Below are 23,745 nucleotides of genomic sequence, written 5' to 3'. Positions count from 1 at the left end.
GGGTTGTGCTGGAGTGTCTGGGTGGTGGGCGGGGTCTATGCTGGAGCACAGAGCTCCACCGAGCACAGCCGTGACGGGAATAGTCCACTGAACATGGCCGTGACGGGAATAGTCCACTGAACACGGCCGTGAGGGGAATAGTCCACTGAACACGGCCGTGAGGGGAATAGTCCACTGAACACGGCCGTGACGGGAATAGTCCACCGAACACGGCCGTGAGGGGAATAGTCCACTGAACACGGCCGTGACGGGAATAGTCCACCGAACACGGCCGTGACGGGAATAGTCCACTGAACACGGCCGTGACGGGAATAGTCCACCGAACACGGCCGTGAGGGGAATAGTCCACTGAACACGGCCGTGACGGGAATAGTCCACTGAACACGGCCGTGACGGGAATAGTCCACTGAACACGGCCGTGACGGGAATAGTCCACTGAACATGGCCGTGAGGGGAATAGTCCACTGAACACGGCCGTGACGGGAATAGTCCACTGAACATGGCCGTGACGGGAATAGTCCACTGAACACGGCCGTGACGGGAATAGTCCACTGAACACGGCCGTGACGGGAATAGTCCACTGAACACGGCCGTGAGGGGAATAGTCCACTGAACATGGCCGTGACGGGAATAGTCCACCGAACACGGCCGTGAGGGGAATAGTCCACTGAACACGGCCGTGACGGGAATAGTCCAGAGCCCTACATGACTTCTATAATGTTCTATAAAAACATTTGTAAAGCCCAAACCCAACAGGGCTGTCGGATCAGAAGGCAAGTGGGCAGCGAGCAGCATCTGGAACCAGAAGCTTTCAGCCATTATACTGTGAAGGGCGGAAACCGCCTTCCTGAAGGTGGGAGAAACGCGCCGAGGCCACACTGCACTTGTAACTTTCACCACTACAATGCACTTTTCCCCTTTCAATCCTTAATGTATTCTGTCTTTTTCATCTTTTATCTCGACACTTTACATTTTTAATTTCAACTCCTAGTCCTTACATTTTTCAGCTCCTAGTTTATTTTTGATCTTAAAGTAATTTATTCTATTTGAATCAATTCCTTTTTCAATTTTTATCTTTTCCCATTTAAATCAGCAATTTTATTTTTTAATTTTTTGCAAAACCCTTCCTGAGGTGACAGATCTTGGGATATAATTAGCTCGGCTGGTATTTAATTCTTGATGAAGCACCAAAGTGCTCCATAGCTGAACCTTACACAAGTCTGAAGCACTGTAATGTTGAGTACACCTTCTCAAACTGGCACAAAGAGCCGACATGAGTGGTAACACCATCTAGCAAGTTATGATTTAGCAAACTATCCATATTTAACCAATATGTCTAAACCTTAAAGCAATAAATTAAAGAAAAAAAGTCTTTGCGCAGTTTTGCAAATAGTCCGAGCTTACGGTGTGGGTTCTAGCACTGGAACGTGATGCTCTCGGGTGTGACATCGGGGGAAGGGTGCGGTCACCTGTTTGTGCAGCGTGCGTGGTTTCGTCTCAGGACTGTCTCCTTTGGACGAGGAGGACTGCTGTCTCAGCCGGGCGCCACTGCTGGGCCAGTCAGGCGATGACGAGGACATCATGCCCCCGCTGGAGGGTCGCGGGTAGGGGGCGGCATTGAGCATGCTGGGAGGAGTGCGCCCTCTGGTGACGGCAGGCGGCGGCTGGTCGATCCGCCGCTGGGGGCCAGCACTGTTCTGCCTGGGAACGTTAGACTGCTGCTGGGGCTCGGTGAGTGACAGTTGCCGGCGCGCAAACTCCCCCGAGCGCCGGGTGAGCTCGTCGCCGCTGCTCCCACCGCTGCTTGCTCCTGCTCCTCCACCCTGGGCAGTGGACAGGTGCTTGGGCCCCGCGGTTGCCGCGTCCTCTACATTGCCCTGTGAGCTGACCGAACTGTGACACTCGGAGCCCGAGTCAGTGGCCGGGGCGGGGGCGGGGGCGGGGGTGGGGGTGGGGGTCGTGGTGGGGGTACGAGGAGACATGGCCAAGCCTGCTGCCATCTGGTACACGGGGTTCTGGAAGGAGAGAGGTGCTAGGAGCTGAAGCCGGCCCGGGGCATTCTCTGTGCTCGGTGTGGCGGGCGTCTGGCCCGTCTTCCTCGGGGCGGGCCCCGCGAGCGCCGACCCTTTGAGCGTGCGGCCGTTCCACGCGCCGGCCCCCTGACCGTCAGGGGCGGGGTCGCTGGATGAGGTGCTCGGGCCCCCCTCCAGGCCACGGGTGTCCTGCAAGTCCACCATGGACAGGCTCTTGCTGCCGTTGGGGATCTGCACGTCCGGCTCGTTAGCCTCCGAGTAACTGGAGCTGCGTGCCGGTGAGGGCTGGATCATGGAGTTTCTCGTCACAAAAAACAGGTCCTTGTTCTCAGGGGTGGGAGAGGGCAACCTGGTGAAATCCACGAGCCTGCAGATCCAGGATGCAGACAGAAGGCGCAAACCCAAAAACCAGGACATGACACACCGTCTGATGCAAACACCACCACTTACCTGCCTGAACGCATGAATTAGCAAACACAAGCAGATGGTGAAAGGAAAACCTTTATACCACAGACGACACTAAAGCAAACCGAGGGACTGTTCTTCACCTAGCATCTGCTTCCCGTGTTGCTAAAACCGAATATCACTGCAAGTGCATTACATCACCATAAACAAACTCTCAGCGTTTGGGTACGGAGCAGCGGCAGAGTCTGTGCGGCGTGAAACGTGTCATGGCATCTTTAGGCTATCTCTGAGCTCAGTGGCCAATTCGCCGGGCGAGCCCTGCCACCTGCCCTGTATGCAAATGACCCCTCTACTCCACCCGGGGTTTTCTTGGCACAACATGGAGGTGTTATGACTATCTCCCATTTCAGCTTCTCCCACCGTCTCCACCAGCAGAGTTATGGAGGCGTGCCGACTGCAGATTGTGCGGAGTAATCAGTCTTTCGCAGGGCGCGGGGGCAATATCGGCCACTCTCCAAACAGCAAGTTATCGCACTCAATAATGAAGCCCTACAGTTCCTGTAGAACACTGCTCGGGGGCTGCCATGATAAGAGAGATCCTTTGTAGTCTCATAAAGTTATAATTAAATAATAAAAGTTGTAATTCTTCCCCACCACTGCTCTCTGAGTGCACAGATTAATTTCCATAATGCGGTGCGCAAAAGAGCTTAAAAAAAAAAAACACTTCAGGTTTCCTTCATTTCACACTCCATGGTGCACACTCAATCTTGCTTTACATAACCTGTGTGCTCAAACCACACTCAAATCAAACCCCGCACACTCAAACCAATTAGTTCACGAGGGATCCTTCATTTCTATGATCAAGCCAGTTGTGTATTTACTAAGCTGTATATACACATGGTGTTGTATTGTACGCTTAACTGTAACAACTGTGAATGTGTGAATCACAGTTTTAATGGGGTTAAAATAATGGCCAATAAAATGTAATTGTGAAGGTCGACTTCCTCCTCTTGGTCAGTATTTTAATCATGTGGCCCAGATGCGTAGCTACCAGTTAAAAAGTAAGTCAATTTAATGGCCTAGAAAGAGACTTGCTGAGCAGTGCATTCCCAGGAAATCTCAAGCTCCCAACGTAAATACAGACTATTACCACCTAAAACCCCCTTTTCCCTAAGAGTGTTAAGATAATAACACGTGCAATAAGCAATTTAGCTTGAACATCATTCCAAACCAGTGTCTCGCATTACCCTGTGGGTTTGTGCTGGACGGCAGGACCGGCGTTAGCCCGTTTGGCTTGCGCGGAACGACGGTTCTCGCCTTACCCCGTGAGCTCGGTGTCCATGACAAGCTTCTGGAGGCCCGTGGAGGTGCTACAGCTGGGCAGAACGGGCGAGGCCACGCGCTCAGTGGGCGACGACATGGACGCCCCGCCAGGATTGTTCAGGGCCAGGCTCACGTCCCGCAGGATGCGCACCAGGGGCCCCAGCTTGGCGGCTGCGCTCTGGACACGGTTGGGGGGAGGGGGGCGTAAGTGGTCGCGGCAGTGTCCTGCTACCACAGACTGCAGCAGTGCGAGACCAGTCCACCAGGACATGGGACGCAAACACTAATGCTAATGTGTTCAGCATTCAGTCACACATACATGGTGGACTTTTTCCCCCCCATGAAATTGTGTGTTAAAGCGTATACCTGAAGCAAACCCAGACAGATTAAGATGTATTTTAATAAAGCTTACTTTATGTGAGACGCGTTCGATGGCTTACAGAGGCTAAAATCTAAATTTCTGTCCTGACTGTGTCTGATTAAGCAGTGTGTGTCGTGATAAAGGCCTTCTCTGTGGTTTAACCCAAGTGATCTACACCAAAGAGAAGGAGTCAATACCTTCATGAAAGACAAAACTGAACAGACAGCTGAGAAACTATGGGCACAGGCTGCCTCTTGCTCTGGGTCAAGTCGATCTGCAGGGCAGACTAAGTAGTGCACTACAGGATTTAAACTCTACTTTTTTTATATAAATTGGACACAACCAACCTTGTTTACTTATTTCTTTTTTTTTAATCGCACAACCACCCACCTATATCTACCCACACCCACGCAAGCCCCCTGCCCCCACCTGGTCAAGCTGAGCCACGGCTTCGGACAGTAAGGAGTGGAGCGTGGAAAGCTCGCGGCCCAGGTCGATGTAGCCCTCGAAGCCGGCCGTGTTGGAGATGGTCTCCGGGTTGGAGATCTCCAGCAGGAAGCGCTGCATGTTGGTCCACTCGTGCTCCAGGAACTGGTTCATGAAGGACATGTACTCCTCCTTACTGCCAAACCTACACGCGACAGGGTCAACAGGGGCTCAGAACGCCGCGGCCTTTACGCCCCACATCCCCGGCTGCTCCCCCCCACTCACTTGGTGAAGTTGGCGAGGTTCTGTGTGACCTTGGCGATGAGCGTGAGCGTGCGCGCCGTGCGGTCGTCCGGGTACTCCTGCATGAGCTGGAAGAGAGACGGTGACATGATGGCGGGGCACAGGAAGCGCAGGAACAGTGAGGCGCTGATCAGACGCTCGCTGATGTCGGGCCGGCCGCGGCTGCCGCACTCCTGCCGCCAGGAGGCGAAGACCTCCTTCAGCTCACGTGGGAACACGCTGCGGGACAGGGAGCACGGCACACGTGAGCGCAGACACGATGTACGAAAGAGTGCAGCCAGCCGCTGGATTGGCAAGTGGCTTTCCATTAATTTTGTCAAAGGCATCAAAGGTAGTACTGAACACCCCCTAAACACTTACTACCGCCCACTGTCAGCAGTGGTTTGGTAATAGACTGAGGCATCTGAACAGACTTCTGTTTTGTGCTTTTTTAAAAAAAAAAGAAGTTATTTAAAAAAAGAAAGTTTATCCTGAAGATGGAAGGCAGCGACCTGTTAGGACCTAGAAGTGGAAACTAGACATCCCCCTCACTGGCAGGAGAAAGTGAATTCCTCGACAGAATGGAAGGGCAGCAGAGGGACGTCCTGAGCCGCGCACGTGCGGTGTGTGTGGCGCGTGTGGTGTTTGAGGACTGGGGCAACAGCCGCTCCCCGAGCAGCAGGGATGAAGAGTTCTCACTCCACTTTTTGTCTTTTTAGACTTTGAGCCTGTCATGGGGGTACTGCCAGGACTGCTAAGTAAGCATGGCAAATAGCTTGTACTCACAAAACACACACACACACACACACACACACAAATCCAATGAGACAAACAAATCTTCTCTGGAAAGTTGTACTCTCCCGCTGCATACGACTCTCCCTCTCTCTCTCCAACCAGGTCCAGCCACAGACCGAGCCACGTGGACCTCCTGCCCAGCTGGACACGGCTGTGTGGACATGGAACGCGCAGGTGACAGATGACACTGGTGCTAACTCGGAGTAGGGGGACAGAGCCAGCTCAGCCACTCAGCCAGCAATCACACAGATGCTGACGCGTCTCATTGCAGTTAAACAAACGATGGCCTCCCGGTACCCTGTCCGCGAGGGCTGAGCGGTACTCTGCTTTCCTCATGTCCTCTGCTGCCAGCTATTGTTTGGTGTCTGTACGTGTAGTGTGTGCCTGTGTGAGAGTAATGCATGTATCTATGTGTAGCATATGTGTGTATCTATATAGGGGTGTGGGGGGTGGTGTGCATGGTCCAGCAGACAGGCTGCAGTAAGCGGTAAGCGGGCCCTTTACCAGTAGGAGTTGATGATCTTGCAGAAGGCCAGCTCACAGCACATCTTCAGGTTGCCCTGGTGCTCTGCCAGGTCGCTGGAGGAGCACCTGGATGGATCCACTTCACAGTTCTCATCTGACTCATACAGGGCTTTGATGAACTCACCTGGGAGGAACATACACACAAACACCTGCATCTCATACCGCAGGTACTGACCTACTGGGCGGAAATTCAAGGTCCTGGGCAAGCAGTCTTGCATTTTCCAGGACACTATATATTACCCAGCATAATATCGTATATAATATCCAACATAATAATGTGTACAATACCCAACATAATAAAGAATGCTTTATAAAGTTTGCTTTTTTATTCTTTATAAGGCCTGCTTTTTTACACAGTGGGTTTTGAATGAGTGGGGAATTGTGATCATATTCTTTTGGTGTGTGAAGAAATGTGTCTATGAAGAGAGAAGATGAAAAGGGTTCCAGTGAGACACACAGCCCGGGCCTGGATGCTAAGATCTGTTCTCTCTCACCAGACTGCCGCTGTGATGCTAGCAAGGCTAGTCAGCCTTCAAGGAATGACTGATCTCTTTAATAATTAAATAAAGCTTTGAACATGGGCACTTACAGAAGAAGAAAAGAAAAAAAAAGAACGCAACACAAAACCAAATGAATTATTGATGCGTATATACTCTGGACTGCACAACTGCTTCACTGGAGAGGCACAACGACGTTACTCTGGTTTGAAAATCGCGAGGAACACTCTCAACAAATCACTCTCGTACATGCTTCCATTAGAGATTTCTTTAATCCCAGAGGCTGAATGGAAGGAGGAGCCATCCCGGCACTCGGGTGTGCCGGGGCCCTTTCGTGGGTGCTGCAGGCGCTACTCACCCAAGGCATCCTGGAGGTACTTCTGGCCCACCAGTTTGAGATACTCCTCGATGGCTTTGGTCGCCAGTGTGTTCTCCCGAAAGAGGAGATGCTCGTTGTCCCCACAGCGATCCACCTCGGACATCATCAGGTCCGTCAGGAAGTCCTGTACGGGAATCAACAAAAGGTCTGTTTGCGTAATCGCTCTTCCAAACACAAAACAGACACTTAACTGTGGTGTAACTTGGAAGGTGCAACATTTAATGCTGAACTTCCTAACAAACGGTAGATGCCCGAATTAGCTTAGGCTGAGTGAGAGGGCTTCTGTTAGCTTATGAAAACGCGACAACATGCTCCGCTACTGTTTAAAACCTCATATTCCTTCAAGGGGCACTATGTGGCCCCGCCTTATAGTTGCTAAAATTATTAATGTGTCTTGGACCTTAAGCTATATGTTAATTTTATGAGATCAGACAGGGGAGGTCTGTTGTAGGGCTTCGTAAGCCTGTAAGAACCCTGCAGAATGACTGACAGGCTGAGGCATGCCGGTCAAGCCTGCGTGTTCCGGGTCACTGGAGGTGTTTCGGATTTGTAAAGTCACTGTGGTAAAATGGGGAACTTCATACAGGTTAGCATCAAATCGTACAGACATACTTAAAACACCACCCCAGAAACATTGCTATTTTGTCAGTAGTGGGTGTTTATAGTGTGTGAAAGTATGTATGTGTGTGTGTGTATGTGTGTGTGTGTGTGTGTGTGTGTGTGTGCGTGTGTGTGTGTGTGTTGGGGGGCAAACTGGTTGCTAATACTCAAGAGCTGCCCATTGTCTGACTTCAATCACCTTCCTTTGTTATCTCAGTCCTTTGTTATTAAATGCTACAGCATTATATTGTGTAAAAACAGGCAAAATAACAATAACGCTAAAAATAATAACACCACCAACAACGACAACTATTATAATTATTAGTAATAATAATTCATGCTCTGTGAACAATGGCAACAACACCAGGTCCTACTTGCTTCCTATATGGTGGTGTCATTATTAGCCCGCAGTAGCTTAAACTAGGAAGGCGCAGTGCGCTTGTGAGCGCCTGGAGCAGGCAGGCGTGCCGTAGAGCCGAGTATCAGACTCACAGCAGGTCTAACAGCCGTTCTGAGCTGGGCATAGGGACAGCTGGAGGCATGAGTCACTCCCGGTGATGGTGTATTGATTGGAGACTAATGGAAGGCCTTGTTGTCTGATCAGTCGCTCGCTCGCTCTCTCTCTCTCTCTCTCTCTCTCTCTCTCATCCCCTTCTCCCTGCCGCCTCTCCCTCATTCTCTGTCTTGTTTTCTCCCTCTCTTCCTCCTGTGCTGGCTTGGCCCCAGGGTGGGGGTGGGGGGCGTGTAATCAGTTCCAGCTCAGTGGCGCCTCTCATCTGCGGCGCGGAGCGCCTCGGCAAGTAAACATGCCACACGCTGCATCTCGCACGCCCTGTCACAAGGTTTGATCCGCGCTCTGCGGTCCGACCCGCACGCCACGGTCCGGTCCACGCGGAGCAGCAAGAAGGGCTGAAAGAGGGAGGCAGGCTTCAGGACAGTCCGACCAGCGCAGGACAGCGAACAGGGCCCGAGCAATACGGGATGGACAAGGTATCTGCTAATGAAACATCTCCAGCACACGCCTGCCGTTTTAAAAGAGGTCACTCTGTATTTCGTCACAAGATCATCTATATCATACTCGCTTAAATTGGCTTTTCTGAGGGGAAGGAAAAGGAGATTTAAACATAATATCCCAGAACTCTAATACAGGCTGAAAGCAAAACTTGATCTCTTACCCTGCTTTAGCCAAACCCGATTAATTCATCTGTGTACAGACTTAATCTACTCCAAGTGAAGATTTTTGTGATGCAACCTCACGCCAATCCCCAATTCCTGCAAACATTCCAGCTCTTGCCCAGATCCAGCCCAGATCCAGGCCGAAGCAGAACACCCGAACATGGCATCAGGATTACGGATTATCATGTCGATCTGCCCTGAACACTGCGGTGCTTTTAAGGTACCTGGCCAGTCTATAGTGGCCATATACAGGGAGGCAGCGTGGACGCTGGACCACAGCCCGGCCGGACTAAAGCTTCCGGACCCGCTGAACTTTCTGCATGTTAAACATGGCCAGTTTTGGCTTGTTATTAGTGATGTTGGACGTGACGAAAGCAAACAGGGATAGTTATCGCAGTACAACCTGGCCCAGGCTAAGAAAAGGCTTTCACTAGAACTGCTGCTCTGAACACAACCACTGAGCCGGTTACTGGGTGGGCATGTTGTCACATTATGGTAATGGGGTTTGTTTTAAATTCACGTGTTAACACTTCATATGAACTACTGGCTGTAATAAATTGAGAGCCTAAGTGATGCACCCGTGTGGAGAGTGTAAGTGAGAAACCACAGGACCTCGTCAGTAAACAAACACCAAAACAGTAGTGAATCCCATTAAGACTCAACACTGGAAAACCATCAAGATAATCTATCTAGACTTGTTTAAGTCCTCCATTTGTTTTTATCTATTAACACATACAACTGAAATTAAGTGAGGGGAAAGAGTGGGCGGGGCATTGACACTGTCTGGAGGTCTGTGGAGGTCTGTGGTGGTCTGCGGCAGTGTGTGGAGGTCTGTGGTGGTATGCGGCAGTGTGTGGAGGTCTGTGGTGGTCTGCGGCGGTGTGTGGAGGTCTGTGGTGGTCTGTGGCAGTGTGTGGAGCTCTGTGGTGGTATGTGGTAGTGTGTGGAGCTCTGTGGTGGTATGTGGCAGTGTGTGGAGGTCTGTGGTGGTCTGTGGCAGTGTGTGGAGGTCTGTGGTGGTTTGTGGCAGTGTGTGGAGGTCTGTGGTGGTCTGTGGCAGTGTGTGGAGGTCTGTGGTGGTCTGCGGCAGTGTGTGGAGGTCTGTGGTGGTTTGTGGCAGTGTGTGGAGGTTTGTGGTGGTCTGCCGCAGTCTGTGGAGATCTGCGGAGGTCTGCAGCAGTCTGGAGGTTTGCGGTGGTCTCCAGAGGTCTGTGGAGATCTGAGGAGGTCTGAGGGGATAAGCTCCTCCAGAGCAGCACTGAATGGTCTCAATCCAGACTTACACTGGCAAGAAGAGCCTCTGTAGTAGGGATATGTGAGCTTGTGTGTGTGCGTGGGAGGGGGGGTTAAAAAAAAGCCCCAGACCCTACTCTAGGAATTCAACTAATGACTCCAGTCCCTTCAGACACAGGCCTGCTGAAAAAAAACTGCACAGGCATACACACACACACACACACACGCTCATCCATACCCCATCGCTCCTGTGTGACTCTGGGTGAGATCCCTGCAGCAGCAGCTGCATGAATAACAGCTCATTAGCCTGAGGCCAAGGATCTGACCTATGACCCCTCCCCCAGGAACATCCCAGCACACTCCATCAGGGCCCAGCTCCTGCCGCACCACGACAGCCAGCCCCCCGACATGATCAATACCCACTCCACCAACACAATAGTTGCTTAATCCTGTGCCAGAGTTGTCTGTCTTGTAATTGGTTTTAGATTCATGGTATTGATGTCCTGAGGTATGAGCGGTCGCGGTCAGTGAAGAGTAATGGTGGGAGGTCTCTGTGTGCTTCACACATAAAGGCCATCAATCTCATCATGGGACAAACCGTCCAACGCATAGCGTGTCATATCTGCACCTCAGAAGCAGTGAGAGCCCTCGGCATAGGGGCAGTGGGCGGATACGCAGCGCGAGTGTACTGGGTCGGGTTCTGCTTGTACGTGTGTACCTGCCTTCGTTCGGAAGCGCATTCCTGACAAGATTCCTGACAACAGGAAGGCAGTACTGGGCACGTGCGGAAGGGAAGCTTCCCTGGGGGAGCGCATTTACAGTAACCAGGCAACCACTCGCCAGCTCCAAGCTCCCCTGTTGAGACACGGCGGTCTCACGACATGCTCGCCAACCAGTTTGGCACGAGAGAGTTGGAGCGCTTAATGACACCCGGATTATCCAGCACCGGTCCAGGCCGAGGCCACCACTGATCTCTGACCCACTCCGGAATCATCCAAGTTCTGTGCAAACTCAGGCCAGTAAAGACAGGCTATGAGCAAGGCCAGAGAACAACTGGACCAAAACCCTAAAAGACCGCACGGTCACTTGTGGAAACACATTACCTAAACTATACAAACCTTAAATTAGAAACGTCTTAGATTAGGACCAAAAGGTGCCCGAGTCGATAATCTTTATGAATTTAAATGTTTCAGAAGAAACCTGCAGGTTAATTGATTCACTCCATAATTTTAGTGTTACCAGGTTCAAACAGAACCCTCAGGTAGACTGCAGTTGTACAACACCACACCGGCATGCAAACTAATTCTAACACCTCCAGATTTGGTTCCTGCTCAAATATCTGGCTACACCAACCATACCAAAATCAGAGTTACCAGAAACATCAGTTGTTATATTATTTTGTCTTATGCCGTTATAGTACATTCTATCCTTATATTGTGAAAAATTATATATATTTTCTCCAAATTATAATTACAGTATAATGTTAAACAACAAAACACTTGCTTGCAGTAAAAACAAAATGCATAATCCCTTACAGTGTTGCTAACGCTGTCACGTTTTTTCTCATGACGGATCACAGTGCCACACCCGCTTCTACAGCCTGACAGTTCCTGCAGATCTATTACTCCAGACGTAACGTTTCACGTGTCAGAGAGGCGCGGCGATGGTTCCCGGCTTTCAACGATCGATACAGAGAGATGAGTGACTTGAAGGGGGGTGCGCGCCTCTCTGGACTCGCGTCCTCTCGGCCCGACCCGAATTATGGTGCCGATCGGAGCCGAGTGTTCTACCCACGCTGGGAGTAATGAAGCATAGTAAGAACAGGAACACACCGGCCTCCCGCAGTCTGGTGAGGAGAGGAGGGCTACTGATTCTACTGATTCTACTGATTCATTTTTAAATGGCTGGACACCAGTAGACTCGCAATGAAGACTCTGGCGAGGTATACACTTTTAGGAGAGGCCGAAACATCTCACTGAGCAACTAAAACTCACGAGGAGAAGTCTGCCTTGCAGCTCTAACAGGCCGTGGCTGTCTTCCAGGAGCTTTCCCATTCAAACGGCCCAGTTTAGCATCCGAAATAACTTCAGACAAAACCCCCAGCAAAAAGCCACGCCACTACACTGGCACGCTTCGTCACGCAAACACCCGCAGTAAGGAAATAAACAGATAAATAAACAAACCCATATATAAACAAACACTGAGTCCTGCCCACGCAGAGTGGCGCCCGCCGTTGCCGTGAAGATCCCGGCGGGGCCCCCGCGAGCAGCCGAGGGGATCCCGGCTCTCCCCCGGAGCTCTCGGGACTCCTACCTTGGCCTTGCCGGTGCTCTGCAGGATGTGCACGAGGGCGGCGGCCATCTCTTCCTTGCTCTTGACACTGAGCGCCGGCTCCAGCACGGAGCACAGCAGCATGTAGTTGTTGGTGATGTACTCTGCAAACTCCTTGTACAGCTCCATGGGCAGGATGCTCATGCTCTGGTAGCGGCACTTCATGCGCACCGCAGGCGCCGGGCCCTTGCCCTTGCTGGGGTTGGGCGTGCTGAGAGCGTACCACTTCTCCACGAACTGGCGGCCCGTGACAGCAGCAACGGGCATGCTCACCAGCCCCACGTAGTTGTTTTTGTCTTTCTTCTTCTTCTTGTCCGTCTCCTTGTAGATGTGCACGGTGACGCTCTTGACAGACGGCAGGTTGTTGAACTCAAAGTGCTCGCCCCAGAAGACGTTGTCCGTTTTCAACTTGCAGGTAGTCCGTGCGTAGAGGGCGTCGTCGAGACACAGTTCACAGAAGTACTTTTTCTTGGCGGGAAAGTCCTTGCCTTCGATAATCCAACATTTAAGCATGTTTTCCACCCGACGACTGTTGTCCTGGGGAGAGGGAAAGCTGTTATGAGCATTCCGATCAGTGCTAACATTACGAGGGCTTGGCCCAACACAGCTGACATGATGAATCTGATACAAAATTCCATTCAGCACTTCCTATGACTCACCAAGTACAGCGTTTGGCCAACAATCTATAGACACACACACACGAAGACGAAAGAAGCTACCAGCCCCAAACTGCTTTACCTTGTTGGGGTGCACAGCTCTCCTTAGGTTCTCCATCCATTTCTCCCTCTCTGCGGCTGACCGGCAAGAGAAACATTTGCTTCCTGTCGATGTGGTCACCTGTAACACAGCAGACACGAGGAGGAGTGCATGAGGAAGGGCGCCACCCAGAAGACGGCAGCAGGAGGCATTAGGCGCGTCGGGGGAGCTGCCAGTTCACAGTGGGCACTCTGCTCCCTATACAGGGGAGCGTCTATGCCAGCCGAGAGCAATCTCAATCAGACAAATAACAGATCTCCAATATCCTGGCCAGACAGAGTCCCATTAAATGCACTTATCTAATGCAATCGCAGGGGGAGAGAGAGCGAGAGAGAGAGAGAAGGCGCATAACAATGGAGCAATCATGGCTGAAGCCTTTGTCAAGCATCCTTTACAGATTGTCAGGGGGTGGGGGTGTTTTCCCAAGTTGTCCAGTGGCTTGGAGGGGGTGTTGGGGGCGCTGTGCAGATGAAAACATGTACAGGTGTTTAGTACGGAGAGAAGGGCGCGGTGCACGGCCCAAATCCTGCCCCACGGTTAAAGTGCTTTGGATACGTTCTGTTTTAATACTGCCGTAGGGGAGTTCCTCGAATGTTTACGACACAGCTGGGTCAAGGGACATAAAAATAAAGCCTGGAGTATTTCAACAAATGCTATGAGATACGCATTACTATTAAGGCAGTAAGACAGAGACTGTGAAACACTATTATTTTTAGTAAGACTGATTTACAAGAATATCACGAATTATTTTCGACACAAGGGCTTGTTTTGTTTGCATGCAGGCAATGGCTTAACCACAATATTGTATATTTTAATGACAATATTGTTATATATTAAATTGTACCATATCATATGTTTGAAACTTTATAAACACACTGCATACAGTCATAGTCATTATTGTATCCTGACCAAGCAAACGTGATAAACATATTAGACACATTAACATTAGAATCAGAGCTAAATATTCACTATAATTCAATTTGATTACATTATGTATGTCCATATACAGACAAGGGCTACAGGACAAACTAAGTAAACAAGTCCACCCAAAAGACTGCTATCTACAACAGCACTCTGGCCCTTCCTGGAGATCTTTTCCTCTCTCCACCCCTCTGTGCTTCCCTCCCTCTCTCTGTGCGTCGCTGCGCGGCCAACCGAGCTGCCACACAGGAAGTCTCCACCTGCACTGCGGGGCGGATGCTGCCAGATGTTAGCCAGGCTGGGTCGCCCCTACCCCTCACACCCCTGGTTATTTATTACTGACTGCCTGTTTGCCTTTGTAAGCACTGGAGGGTGCAGACCGAGTGCAGCAGTGTGCAGGCTAGCTTACAGGTCAGAGGCAAAGCTTGCTGCTTGTTTATGACAGCGCATGGTCATGGGATACCGCAGACCAGAGATCAGCTCCTGTTCGCCTGCGATGGACCAGAACGTTCCGCGCCGTCCGATGCGGCCAGATTACCGATGAGGACCTCACATAATGCTGGACGAAGCTGGGATGGGAAAGGTTGGAGGTCAGCGGGCGGACTGACCTCGAAGCAGAAGTCCTGTCCCAGGATGCTGCTGTGCACGGGTTTGATCATCACCTCCTCCTCCATGCTGAGGTCCAGGGCCTCGACTGCACTGCTGGGACTGAGCAACGACTCGTGAGAGCGCGACTCCTTCAGCCTCGGCATCAGATGGGATCTGAGGGAGGGGAGCAGAGATGGGAGGGGAGGGGAGGAAGATTAGGGGTGTGCCGAGGCCTGTATTTGTCATCGTTTACCTCGTGTTCTGCTGTGTTTGCTGTTGGAAGAAAAACATGTTGGGAGGCTACTGCACTCATTCATGTTAACATGAAACAGCAGTAGAGCAGATGGCCAAGACAGCCACTAAAAACTAAGAAATCTTGGGTTCAGGCTTGACGTTACAGGCTTGACCGCATCACGCTACAGGCTTGACCACACCACGCTACAGGCTTGACCACATCATGTTACATGTTTGACCACATCACGCCAAGGCTTGACCACAGCACGCTACAACCTTGACCACATCACGCTACAGCCTTGACAACTTGTTACAGCCTTGACCACATCATGTTACATGTTTGACAACATCACGCCAAGGCTTGACCGCACCACGCTACAGGCTTGACCACATCATATTACAAACTTGACAACTTGTTACAGGCTTGACAACCTCACAGTATGGGGGTGAAAGCAAGGCATGAATCAGAAAAAAAACCACCATGGTCAATGATAACATAACAGCACAGCGCTCCTCATTACATGGTTAAGCCAGGACGGGCATGCTGCTGAACACAGAGTGGGTGCTCACTTCTGCACAGTGCGATCAATACAGAGATTAAGCAATGCCCCTGCCGAGAGGTGGGCTTAGACCCGCTACCACCCACCTCACCAGGAAGGAAGAGACGTCTGACGTCCGGTCTGAGGGCAAAGCGTCTCAGCAATATCCTGCACCAGGGGAGTGCCAAGCTCTGTGGGATAGTGAGGTCATCTCCCCCCATTATTGCGCAACGCAACCGGCAGCAAAGGGAAAAAAACAGCACGACAAAAAACCCAGACCGGAGTCTCATTCCACTACGAGCCTTCAGATATGGAGACGTGATGGCAGGCATCGGAGGTGAAACTGCCTCCAGGTCTTCGGCAGCCGAGGCAAGGCCACGGAATTGAAATTAAATCCTGGCAGACCAAATTATGGACTATGAAATTTCATCCCTGGTTAAAATTGTCCCAGGAAAAGAAACATTCTTAACAATGAGCAGGGTAGGGCTTTGCTGAGCAAAGCTGAGACTGAAATATTTAAGAAAACATGATGGGTTTGGTGTCCCTGCTCCGGCGGGTCTGCAGACGCGACCCCTGCCAACCTCAAACAGCCCTGGACCAACGATAAAACCACTTTCCCTCAAAGCCGTCGAACAGACGATGATTTTAAGATACACGTGTCTTAAAAGCACAACTTATCATTACACGGATACGTAATTCACACTGCGGACTCCACATCTCAGTTCCTGTAGCATGTGAGTGAATGACACACAACTCATGACAGCCAGCCAGCCAGCACTAAAAATCACTGCTTTCTTTGGCAGTCTCGTCAAGGGAGATTGCGCGCTAGCTCAGATACTGTGCTGTCCTTAAACTAAAGCAGGAACGCATGCTGACTCCAGAGAAATGCGCAGTGCAGCCATAAAACAGGGAGCCAGCCATTAGCCTTGCACAGCGGTTCTGCAGATCCGCTCTGATGTGAAATGGAGCCAGCCCACAGCGACGTGGGCCCGCACCCACGCAGAAGGAGCCGGACGCACCTCTGAGACTGAGCACGGAAGGGCGGTATTCTGGCATGCGGTACAACACGCACGGTGTAGCGCCTGTCGACTGAAACCGTGTAACATCAAGGCGAGGACAAGCGTGGATAATGCAATATATTCAACCTCGCCCCTCCCCCACCCTTACTGAAAGGTCAGCCGCAACCTGCCACGGTGACAGAGCCCCGGCAGCCGAGGAAAACGGCTCACGGGGAGGTGTTGGAGCAGCTGTGGTTACACACGTTTACCCTCCCCATAGAAGACGGGGTTGAGGAGAGAAGCATGGGAGCAGACTTCTGAACGAGGCCCCAATGCTTCCGTCCCGTGGTCCAGGTGTCCCATGACTGGGAGAACACAGCGGGACAGTTGTTTATCGCCTGTAGGACCTGGGTTCGAGATCCAGGTGGGGTCGCTGCCCTCTGGGTCATAGGGTCACCAATGACTCCCCAATCTGTGACCCTGAACCATTGCTTTAAGGTGCTGCAGCAGCCAACAAACACAGGGAGGTGACAAACCCGGCTCAGAAATGCAGATGTAGTCCTGCGGTGCTCTTTATTGGAATCCTAATTGGAGTTTTAATGACTTGTCTACAGGCCCTCCTGCCAAACAGACATACCACAAAATGATCAGGCTATAAATGTGTTGCTTTTAGAAGGGTAAGGGTGCTAGAATAAATAAAATTACGCAACAAAACAAGTGAGTATGGCAAAAAAAAAAAAAAGTTAATAAATCTAATTATAGGCTATTTCCTAATCTGAGAGGTCCTGAATTTCAAAACACCAGGAGCAGAGAGGGTCTGTTTTTGCATGTTCTGCCCAGGCTGCAGCCATCAGCCCTGCGTAGAGTGACGTTCCCGAGTGCAGCAGCTCCGTTGCTTACTGCCTAGAGCCACGCTAGGGCCTGGTCCCACTGAAACACCATCCCACCAGCACCAGAGACGACCTCACCACTGTCCTTCGTGTGCGGGGTCTCCAGCCCAGGGGCAGCGTGGCTGGTGAGCAGAGCCCAGCGCTGCCCACTGCTCTGGCCCGAGCCGATCCGCACCGCCCGTCAGCACGTAAGGGAACCAGCCATAGTTCCCACAACACACCCACCATCTTTTTCACAGCATTCTACAAAATTACGAAACTGCACTGACCGTTTTGGCCCCAGCTTGCTGTTTCTGGCGCGAGCATTAAGCAGACTGCCCTGAACCGTGCCGCAAGGGTTTATGCGCGGACCTTGTACCTGCATTAGTACTAAATAAACGAGAAAACAATGGAAGCTACATCCCATCAAAACCAAAGCGTGCACTTTTTTTTCCACCATTCTAGCAAAAAAAAAAAAAAAAAAAAAAATTCCAGCAAAATCCTCGGACTCAGTTTGAATGATCTAAGCAACTTAATTACTCTCTGTAAACCTCAGTCACAGGGGTTTGATTTGAGCAGGAGGGGGAACGGTGGTCCTGGCAGCTGTGTAATTACACCCACGCAGGGCTCGGTGGGCAGCCGTCTGCTCCGAGCACAAGCATGCCTCCCGTGCCCTCTGCCCCGAGGGGTTCCCACACTCTCCGACAGGAAGCGGGTCTCCCTCGAGCTCTCAGTTCCGAACGGGAAATGACTGCTGAGCAGACATGCTCCACACGCCAGCAACAACACGCACAGGTCTGAAGAGAGAGACCGTTCCGGAGGGGACCAGGCGTCTAGGACCACCGCGGATGAGGTCTGTGGGAGAGGACGCCTTTAACTGCTGCTGTCTGGTGTTAGACAACAACTGTAGCCTTAAACGTCTACATAACCGTTAACTGTTCAATATTTCTGTCTACCCAGGAATACCATTTATTCAATTCAAACTGCTACAATTAAACTTTTCTCGCTTTTCAGTGAATCAAACTGTGTTCTAATGAAGAAGCAATTATTCGCCATCCCATGAAGCAACAAGACTGAGCCTATTACTGCGGTTTAGCACTCAAGTTCACAAGCAGCTTCTTACATAATCCAACAGCTATTGACAGGAACCATCTTAAAACCCACAGGCTCCTCTGTTCTCCAAGCAGCTTATTCTGGTAATGCTCCCAAGGAGAAAGGAGATGCATTTAAAGGCACAGCGAGGCTCAAATGCTAACGAACACTGAACTTTGGACCGGACACAACGTTCGTCAGTCCAACACTCGAACATGCCGCTATCTGATGCTCCGTCATTCACCTCAGAATGAAATGTTAACACAACGATTATCATTCCAGAAACTGTTCTATTTCACTCCCTTGCCCTCAACAAAAAGAAGTCTCATTTCTGTTCAACTGTGGTAACTTTTCTCCCACTGCTTAAAAGTGCTCTGCAATACGAAAACACTCAAGGACCGAAAGAGGAAACCTAAACAGAGCAAGCGCAAGGGGCATGAGGGGAGCAGCTCTGAAAGGCTTTTGAAACTCACTGACACGTGTCTACCAACCACAGCGAGCTAAACGGAAGGAGGCTTGGTGAGTTTTTGTTGCTGCTCAGCTCCCGCCTGTTGGTTTTTGAGACCAAAATGTCTATGCCTGGGGCGCTGGCGATGGAGAGTGGACGTGACGCACGCGCTAAAACACATCCACTTGAAGCACGCGCGCGACCTGCCTGCGGATACGGCTGACAGGAGGGACTGCAGCTACCAGGCACAACCATCCCACATCCCACTCCTTCAGCCCAGTTTACTCCACCAGTACTCTGCCCCACCTACTGGTCCAAACCCAGTCGTGTACAATGGCTCAGCATGGGCACAATGAACCATAATCACAATTACTTTAAACTGGGAATAACCGGTTTACCTTTATGGAGGCTCTTTCTCATGATTTCACACCCCCCCTCCAACTCTCTCACACACACACACACACACACACACACACACACACACACACACACACACACACAGAGCCTTGCATTCTTTATTGTTAGTCCTATGCAATGTTATGTCATTGGAATACGAAGGAAACAGTTCACATTTATTTCATGAGTCCTGACTTTACAGTGTCAATTCACAATAAATTTCAAATCACAATTAAAACTGCTGACTGGCTAATGCAGTCCAGCAAATACAAGAGTGCAGTCCAGAACAACATTCCCGATCAGAGAAATTATGGGCGTAAGCCACCAGTTCCGAACCACTACGGTGAACTGCTACTCTTCCACACAGTGTCAAGGTCACATGAGGAGTGATATTTCAAATCTCTTCATGTTTGTAGTTGGCTCGGGCCTCCCCTTGAGCAGAGTCCGCAGTGAAATGGGCCAAAGGACGCGCCGTGTAGACGTTGCTGTCTGATCACCACCTTACTGTGCCACAGATCCATACACAAAACATTCAAAAGTGTTCAAAAGTGCACGGCGCCCTGCGACTGAATCAGCATGTTATGGCTCTTGCCAAAGATGCCTGAGCACATGCACGCAACAAATAAGAGTAGAAAGTCGTCATCGTCATACAGTGCTCCAGCCCTCAGTCACACACACCCATACACACACCATCAGTAGCAACAATTTACCTCTCACAACAGACCGTTTACCACATGCTCTAAGATCACACTGGCGCTTCACTCCAAACGCATTCAGACCTGCCCCTCCGGAGCTGCCCGTGTGCCCTTGGCCCCAGAGGAGCCCGTGCCGTGCCTCTCCTCGACCCCACGGCTCCCTGCCCCTCCCGCCAGTTCGCCCGCATCCGTCTTCCAGCGTGCGCGTCCACCTCTGCTCCCACACAAAGGACGCCGTGCGGGAGATGGTGGCGAGTTAACAACCCCTGAAAAGAGCGCCGTGCTTCTGCTCCAGCAGGCGCTGGCTCGCCCTCTCTCCACCCGCAGCCTGCCGTTGCTATTGTTCTCCGGCAGCTCCTCGCTGCCGCCCGCGATACGCAGACGCACCTCTCCTCCCCTCTCCACCCCGTTATGCTCTTAGCACGCCACTGCCGGAATGAGATGCCGTTCGGTGCGGAGCATCCCATGACGCTCCGCCAGCCTTTCCTGACTTTCCAAGGCAGCCGGCATTCCGGTCCAGAACACTCACCAGGCATTCTGTAAGGATCCCTGAGAACAATCCTGCCGCGCTGACGATGAGGATGGCAGTGGTAAGGAGGAGAGATGAAGGTGGGAGCTAGGTTCTGTTTCGCTGCGCCTTCGAGCCGTGGGGAGCAGAGAACACATGCAGGCTTCTCACTGTGCTCTCGCTCTCTCTCACACACACACAAACATGCGCACACACACACCCCTCCTCCTTCTCTTCTCAGCGCAGTCCAGCCTCCTTATTTTACCCCCACACTCACAGAGAGAGGGAGAGAGAGAGAGAGAGAGAGAAAGAGAGACTGCCCTAGTTCTGTTCCACCACTCTCATTTAAGTGGACCACAGCTCTCCCGTTTCCTCTATCACACTGTAGGCTGAGTGAAGCAGGAGCTCTCTCCCCCCCCCCCCCCCCCGCCCACACCCACACACACACACACACACACACCCACCCACACCCCTCCTCTGAGTTGCTCTTGTACGTAGAGGCAGCAGGCTGGGCACAGTGGGAGTCGGCCCTGCCCCCTTGCCGCCTGTTTGTGAGAGTGTGTATGTGTGTGTGAGAGTATTTGTGTGTGTGTTTGCATGTGTGGTCTTTGTCCTGCATTCTTTTGTGATGCAATGGGCTTCCTCCCACAGTAGGTCCTACCCCTCCACACACCACGCCAGAGTCATAAACCTGCAAGGAAGGAAGCAACTTAAAACGCACAGCTGTTAATTGTTTGTATGTGTGTTTGTGTGCATGTGCACTCCAATAGGAAGAGTTAATGTTACGAGAGTGAGGAATTTAAATCCTTATTAGTTGACGCCAGAGGAACTAAAATGGAGTAACATTGTTTACTGTTTGCAAACAAGCACTGTAGTTATCTGGTGAGGTTTGTTAATGCCAGACAAGTTTGACATCACACAACATAATGCTCAACCTGCAAATATTCTATATTAACACAAGCTGTACTGTATATGCAATTATTCTATATTAAGATGGGCTACATTTTCTATGAAAACACTATATTACTACAAGCTATATTCTATATGCAAATATTCTATATTAACACAGCTTGTATTCTATATGCAAATATTCTATATTACTACAGGCTATATTCTACATGCAAATATTCTATATTAACACAGGCTGTATTCTATATGCAAATATTCTATATTAACACAGGTTGTATTCTATATGCAAATATTATATATTAACACAGGTTGTATTCTATATGCAAATATTCTATATTAACACAGGCTATATACTATATGCAAATATTCTTTATTTACAGAGGCTGTGTTCTATATGCAAATATTCTATATTAACACAGGTTGTATTCTATATGCAAATATTCTATATTAACACAGGCTATATTCTACATGCAAATATTCTATATTAACACAGACTATATACTATATGCAAATATTCTTTATTTACACAGGCTGTGTTCTATATGCAAATATTCTATATTAACACAGGCTGTATTCTATATGCAAATATTCTATATTAACCCAGCCTGTTAAGAAATCAGTATAATAATGACCTAGATAAAAAGAGGCTACATCCACAGTTTCATTAAAAAAATGAAAACAGGACTGACACTGCAAAAACCTCTGGTGGTTTTAAAACCCAGCCCCAAACATAACAAAGAAACAATCACCCGTGTCATCCTATTATGCTCACATCAGATATGCATAAAATTTGCCTAATATTTTTTTAATTTGCATAAAATTAGCCTGATATTATCTAACGTAAAACTGCCTAGTGTACTCCTGAAGAACAGCACAGTTCCTGAAGAGAAGCGGTCGAGGTTTGCCAGGGAAAATCTAAACAATCTACAGAGCACTGTCTGCCTGATAAACTACATTCACACGACCAGCTCCCAGATCATGAACTACGTGTGTTCACTTAGCCTCTAGCCTCTAGAGGAAGCCTACTGATCACTCCCCGTTACAAAACCCATATCGACCGCCCTGCCTGATTACGGCAAGTACGTTCTCCTTCCAGCCACACGAGTTCCTCATGTTCACGGTACGTACTGTGTATATGCACGCTGCCTGCTTAATCGCTAACGATATGTAGCGTACAAAGCCATCTCGCCTGTGGGGAGATATATATCAGTCTCAATCAGTCTCTCTCTTATATATATATATATATATGAGAGAGAGAGACATTGCGAGGAGGGGTATAAACTGTTACAGACCTTCTTATCAACTACAGCTTTGTATCAATTTGTTAAAATGTTAGAAAGTGTTTGAATTCCTTAAAAAAAAAAATGTTCGTCTACTATGGTGATCTATTTTCCATTTAGCATTCCATCAGATAACTTAGCATGTAAACATGACACCTCCGCTAACAAACGCTGCGCAAACTGATGAGATAACACATACAACCAACAAAGTAAGCGTGTATTTCAGAGATGGCTCAGCAGCTGTCGTTTCTAGTGGTCACAGGATAGGCTACAGTCCTGTTTAGATCGCATGCCTTCTTGTTTGTTTTCTTGTTGCATCAGGATTTGTGTGGGAGTACCATGTTATTACTGAAGACTGGCCTATTCATTATGCTGTCATTGTTTTATGATACGTATATAAAAACGTTTTAAGGGGGCTCCGTTTTTCTTCATAGCCACAAAAGGGCTTAATTCAGCCCTGCTTTGATCATCTCCATAAAATAAAGAAGATGCTGAAATGGAGCTATTCCAAGCACTCACCAAAACCACCAAATAGAAGTGCGGATTATTTTTAGGGAACATTTCCGGGTATTGTCTAATTAAGCATACCAAAAAAGGCCTAGCAAACAGCAAGCGGGGAGGTTTCAGAGCCTCCGAGAGGTCTGATTGTATATGTTCATGAATTTCTATGGCTGCTTCTCATGACAAGCACGCGTGCTCTGCACACCCGCACGAGGGCTCGAGCCTCTGAGACGTACTTCGTGTTCAGATGTCTCACTTCAGAGAGCGCACGAGAAAAGAAAACTCCAGCTTCGCCACACCGCGATCTATGAAGCATTTCTGAAGTTATGTCGGTGAACCGCACATTTAAAAGCGCTCTAAGCGCCAGTAAAAGCGAAGCACAGATACTAATACCAAAAAAAAAAACGCGCCCGACGCGGAAAGTCACACTCGCGAGCCTTTTCAAAAGCAATTGTGCCTCCGCCATGTGCCGAACGGGAGGGGTCGAAACACATCTTTACGAATACCGGCGGCACGGTTCTCGGTTACGAGCCAAATACTTTTTTCACTCAGCGTGGACGAAACATAACGTCACTTTCTCGTCCTTCAAGCCCGGAGCGCTGAGGTCAGTTCGGTGCTGCACGACGCCGGCCCGTGTCGGGCTCC

The 23,745-nt window shown here is 50.0% G+C and overlaps 1 protein-coding gene across 8 annotated transcripts in view; it reads right to left on the bottom strand.

Moving 5' to 3' along the window:
- Positions 1 to 23,745, bottom strand: part of dab2ipa (DAB2 interacting protein a) — a 70,542-nt gene that overhangs the window by 9,222 nt on the left and 37,575 nt on the right. For 6 of the 8 annotated variants that reach the window (XM_035521837.2, XM_035521839.2, XM_035521836.2 and 3 more), the window contains 9 exons: positions 14,652 to 14,805; positions 13,105 to 13,203; positions 12,349 to 12,903; positions 7,006 to 7,150; positions 6,130 to 6,274; positions 4,834 to 5,070; positions 4,552 to 4,753; positions 3,761 to 3,939; positions 1,470 to 2,400 (listed from right to left, as the gene is read on the bottom strand). In XM_035521837.2, the coding sequence (XP_035377730.2) occupies positions 1,470 to 2,400; positions 3,761 to 3,939; positions 4,552 to 4,753; positions 4,834 to 5,070; positions 6,130 to 6,274; positions 7,006 to 7,150; positions 12,349 to 12,903; positions 13,105 to 13,203; positions 14,652 to 14,805 (2,647 nt within the window). Of the gene's footprint in view, positions 1 to 1,469; positions 2,401 to 3,760; positions 3,940 to 4,551; positions 4,754 to 4,833; positions 5,071 to 6,129; positions 6,275 to 7,005; positions 7,151 to 12,348; positions 12,904 to 13,104; positions 13,204 to 14,651; positions 14,806 to 19,917; positions 20,226 to 20,431; positions 20,753 to 23,745 lie in introns of those variants that run through there. The other 2 variants (XM_035521840.2, XM_081707835.1) reach the window with 2 other exon arrangements.

This window comes from Electrophorus electricus, chromosome 25 (genome assembly GCF_041902795.1).
Source record: "Electrophorus electricus isolate QZ-2024a chromosome 25, ASM4190279v1, whole genome shotgun sequence".
In the NCBI taxonomy this organism is placed as follows: Eukaryota; Metazoa; Chordata; class Actinopteri; order Gymnotiformes; family Gymnotidae; genus Electrophorus; species Electrophorus electricus.
Note: the sequence above shows the minus strand (reverse complement) of the source record. Positions and strands in the feature narration are given on the sequence as shown.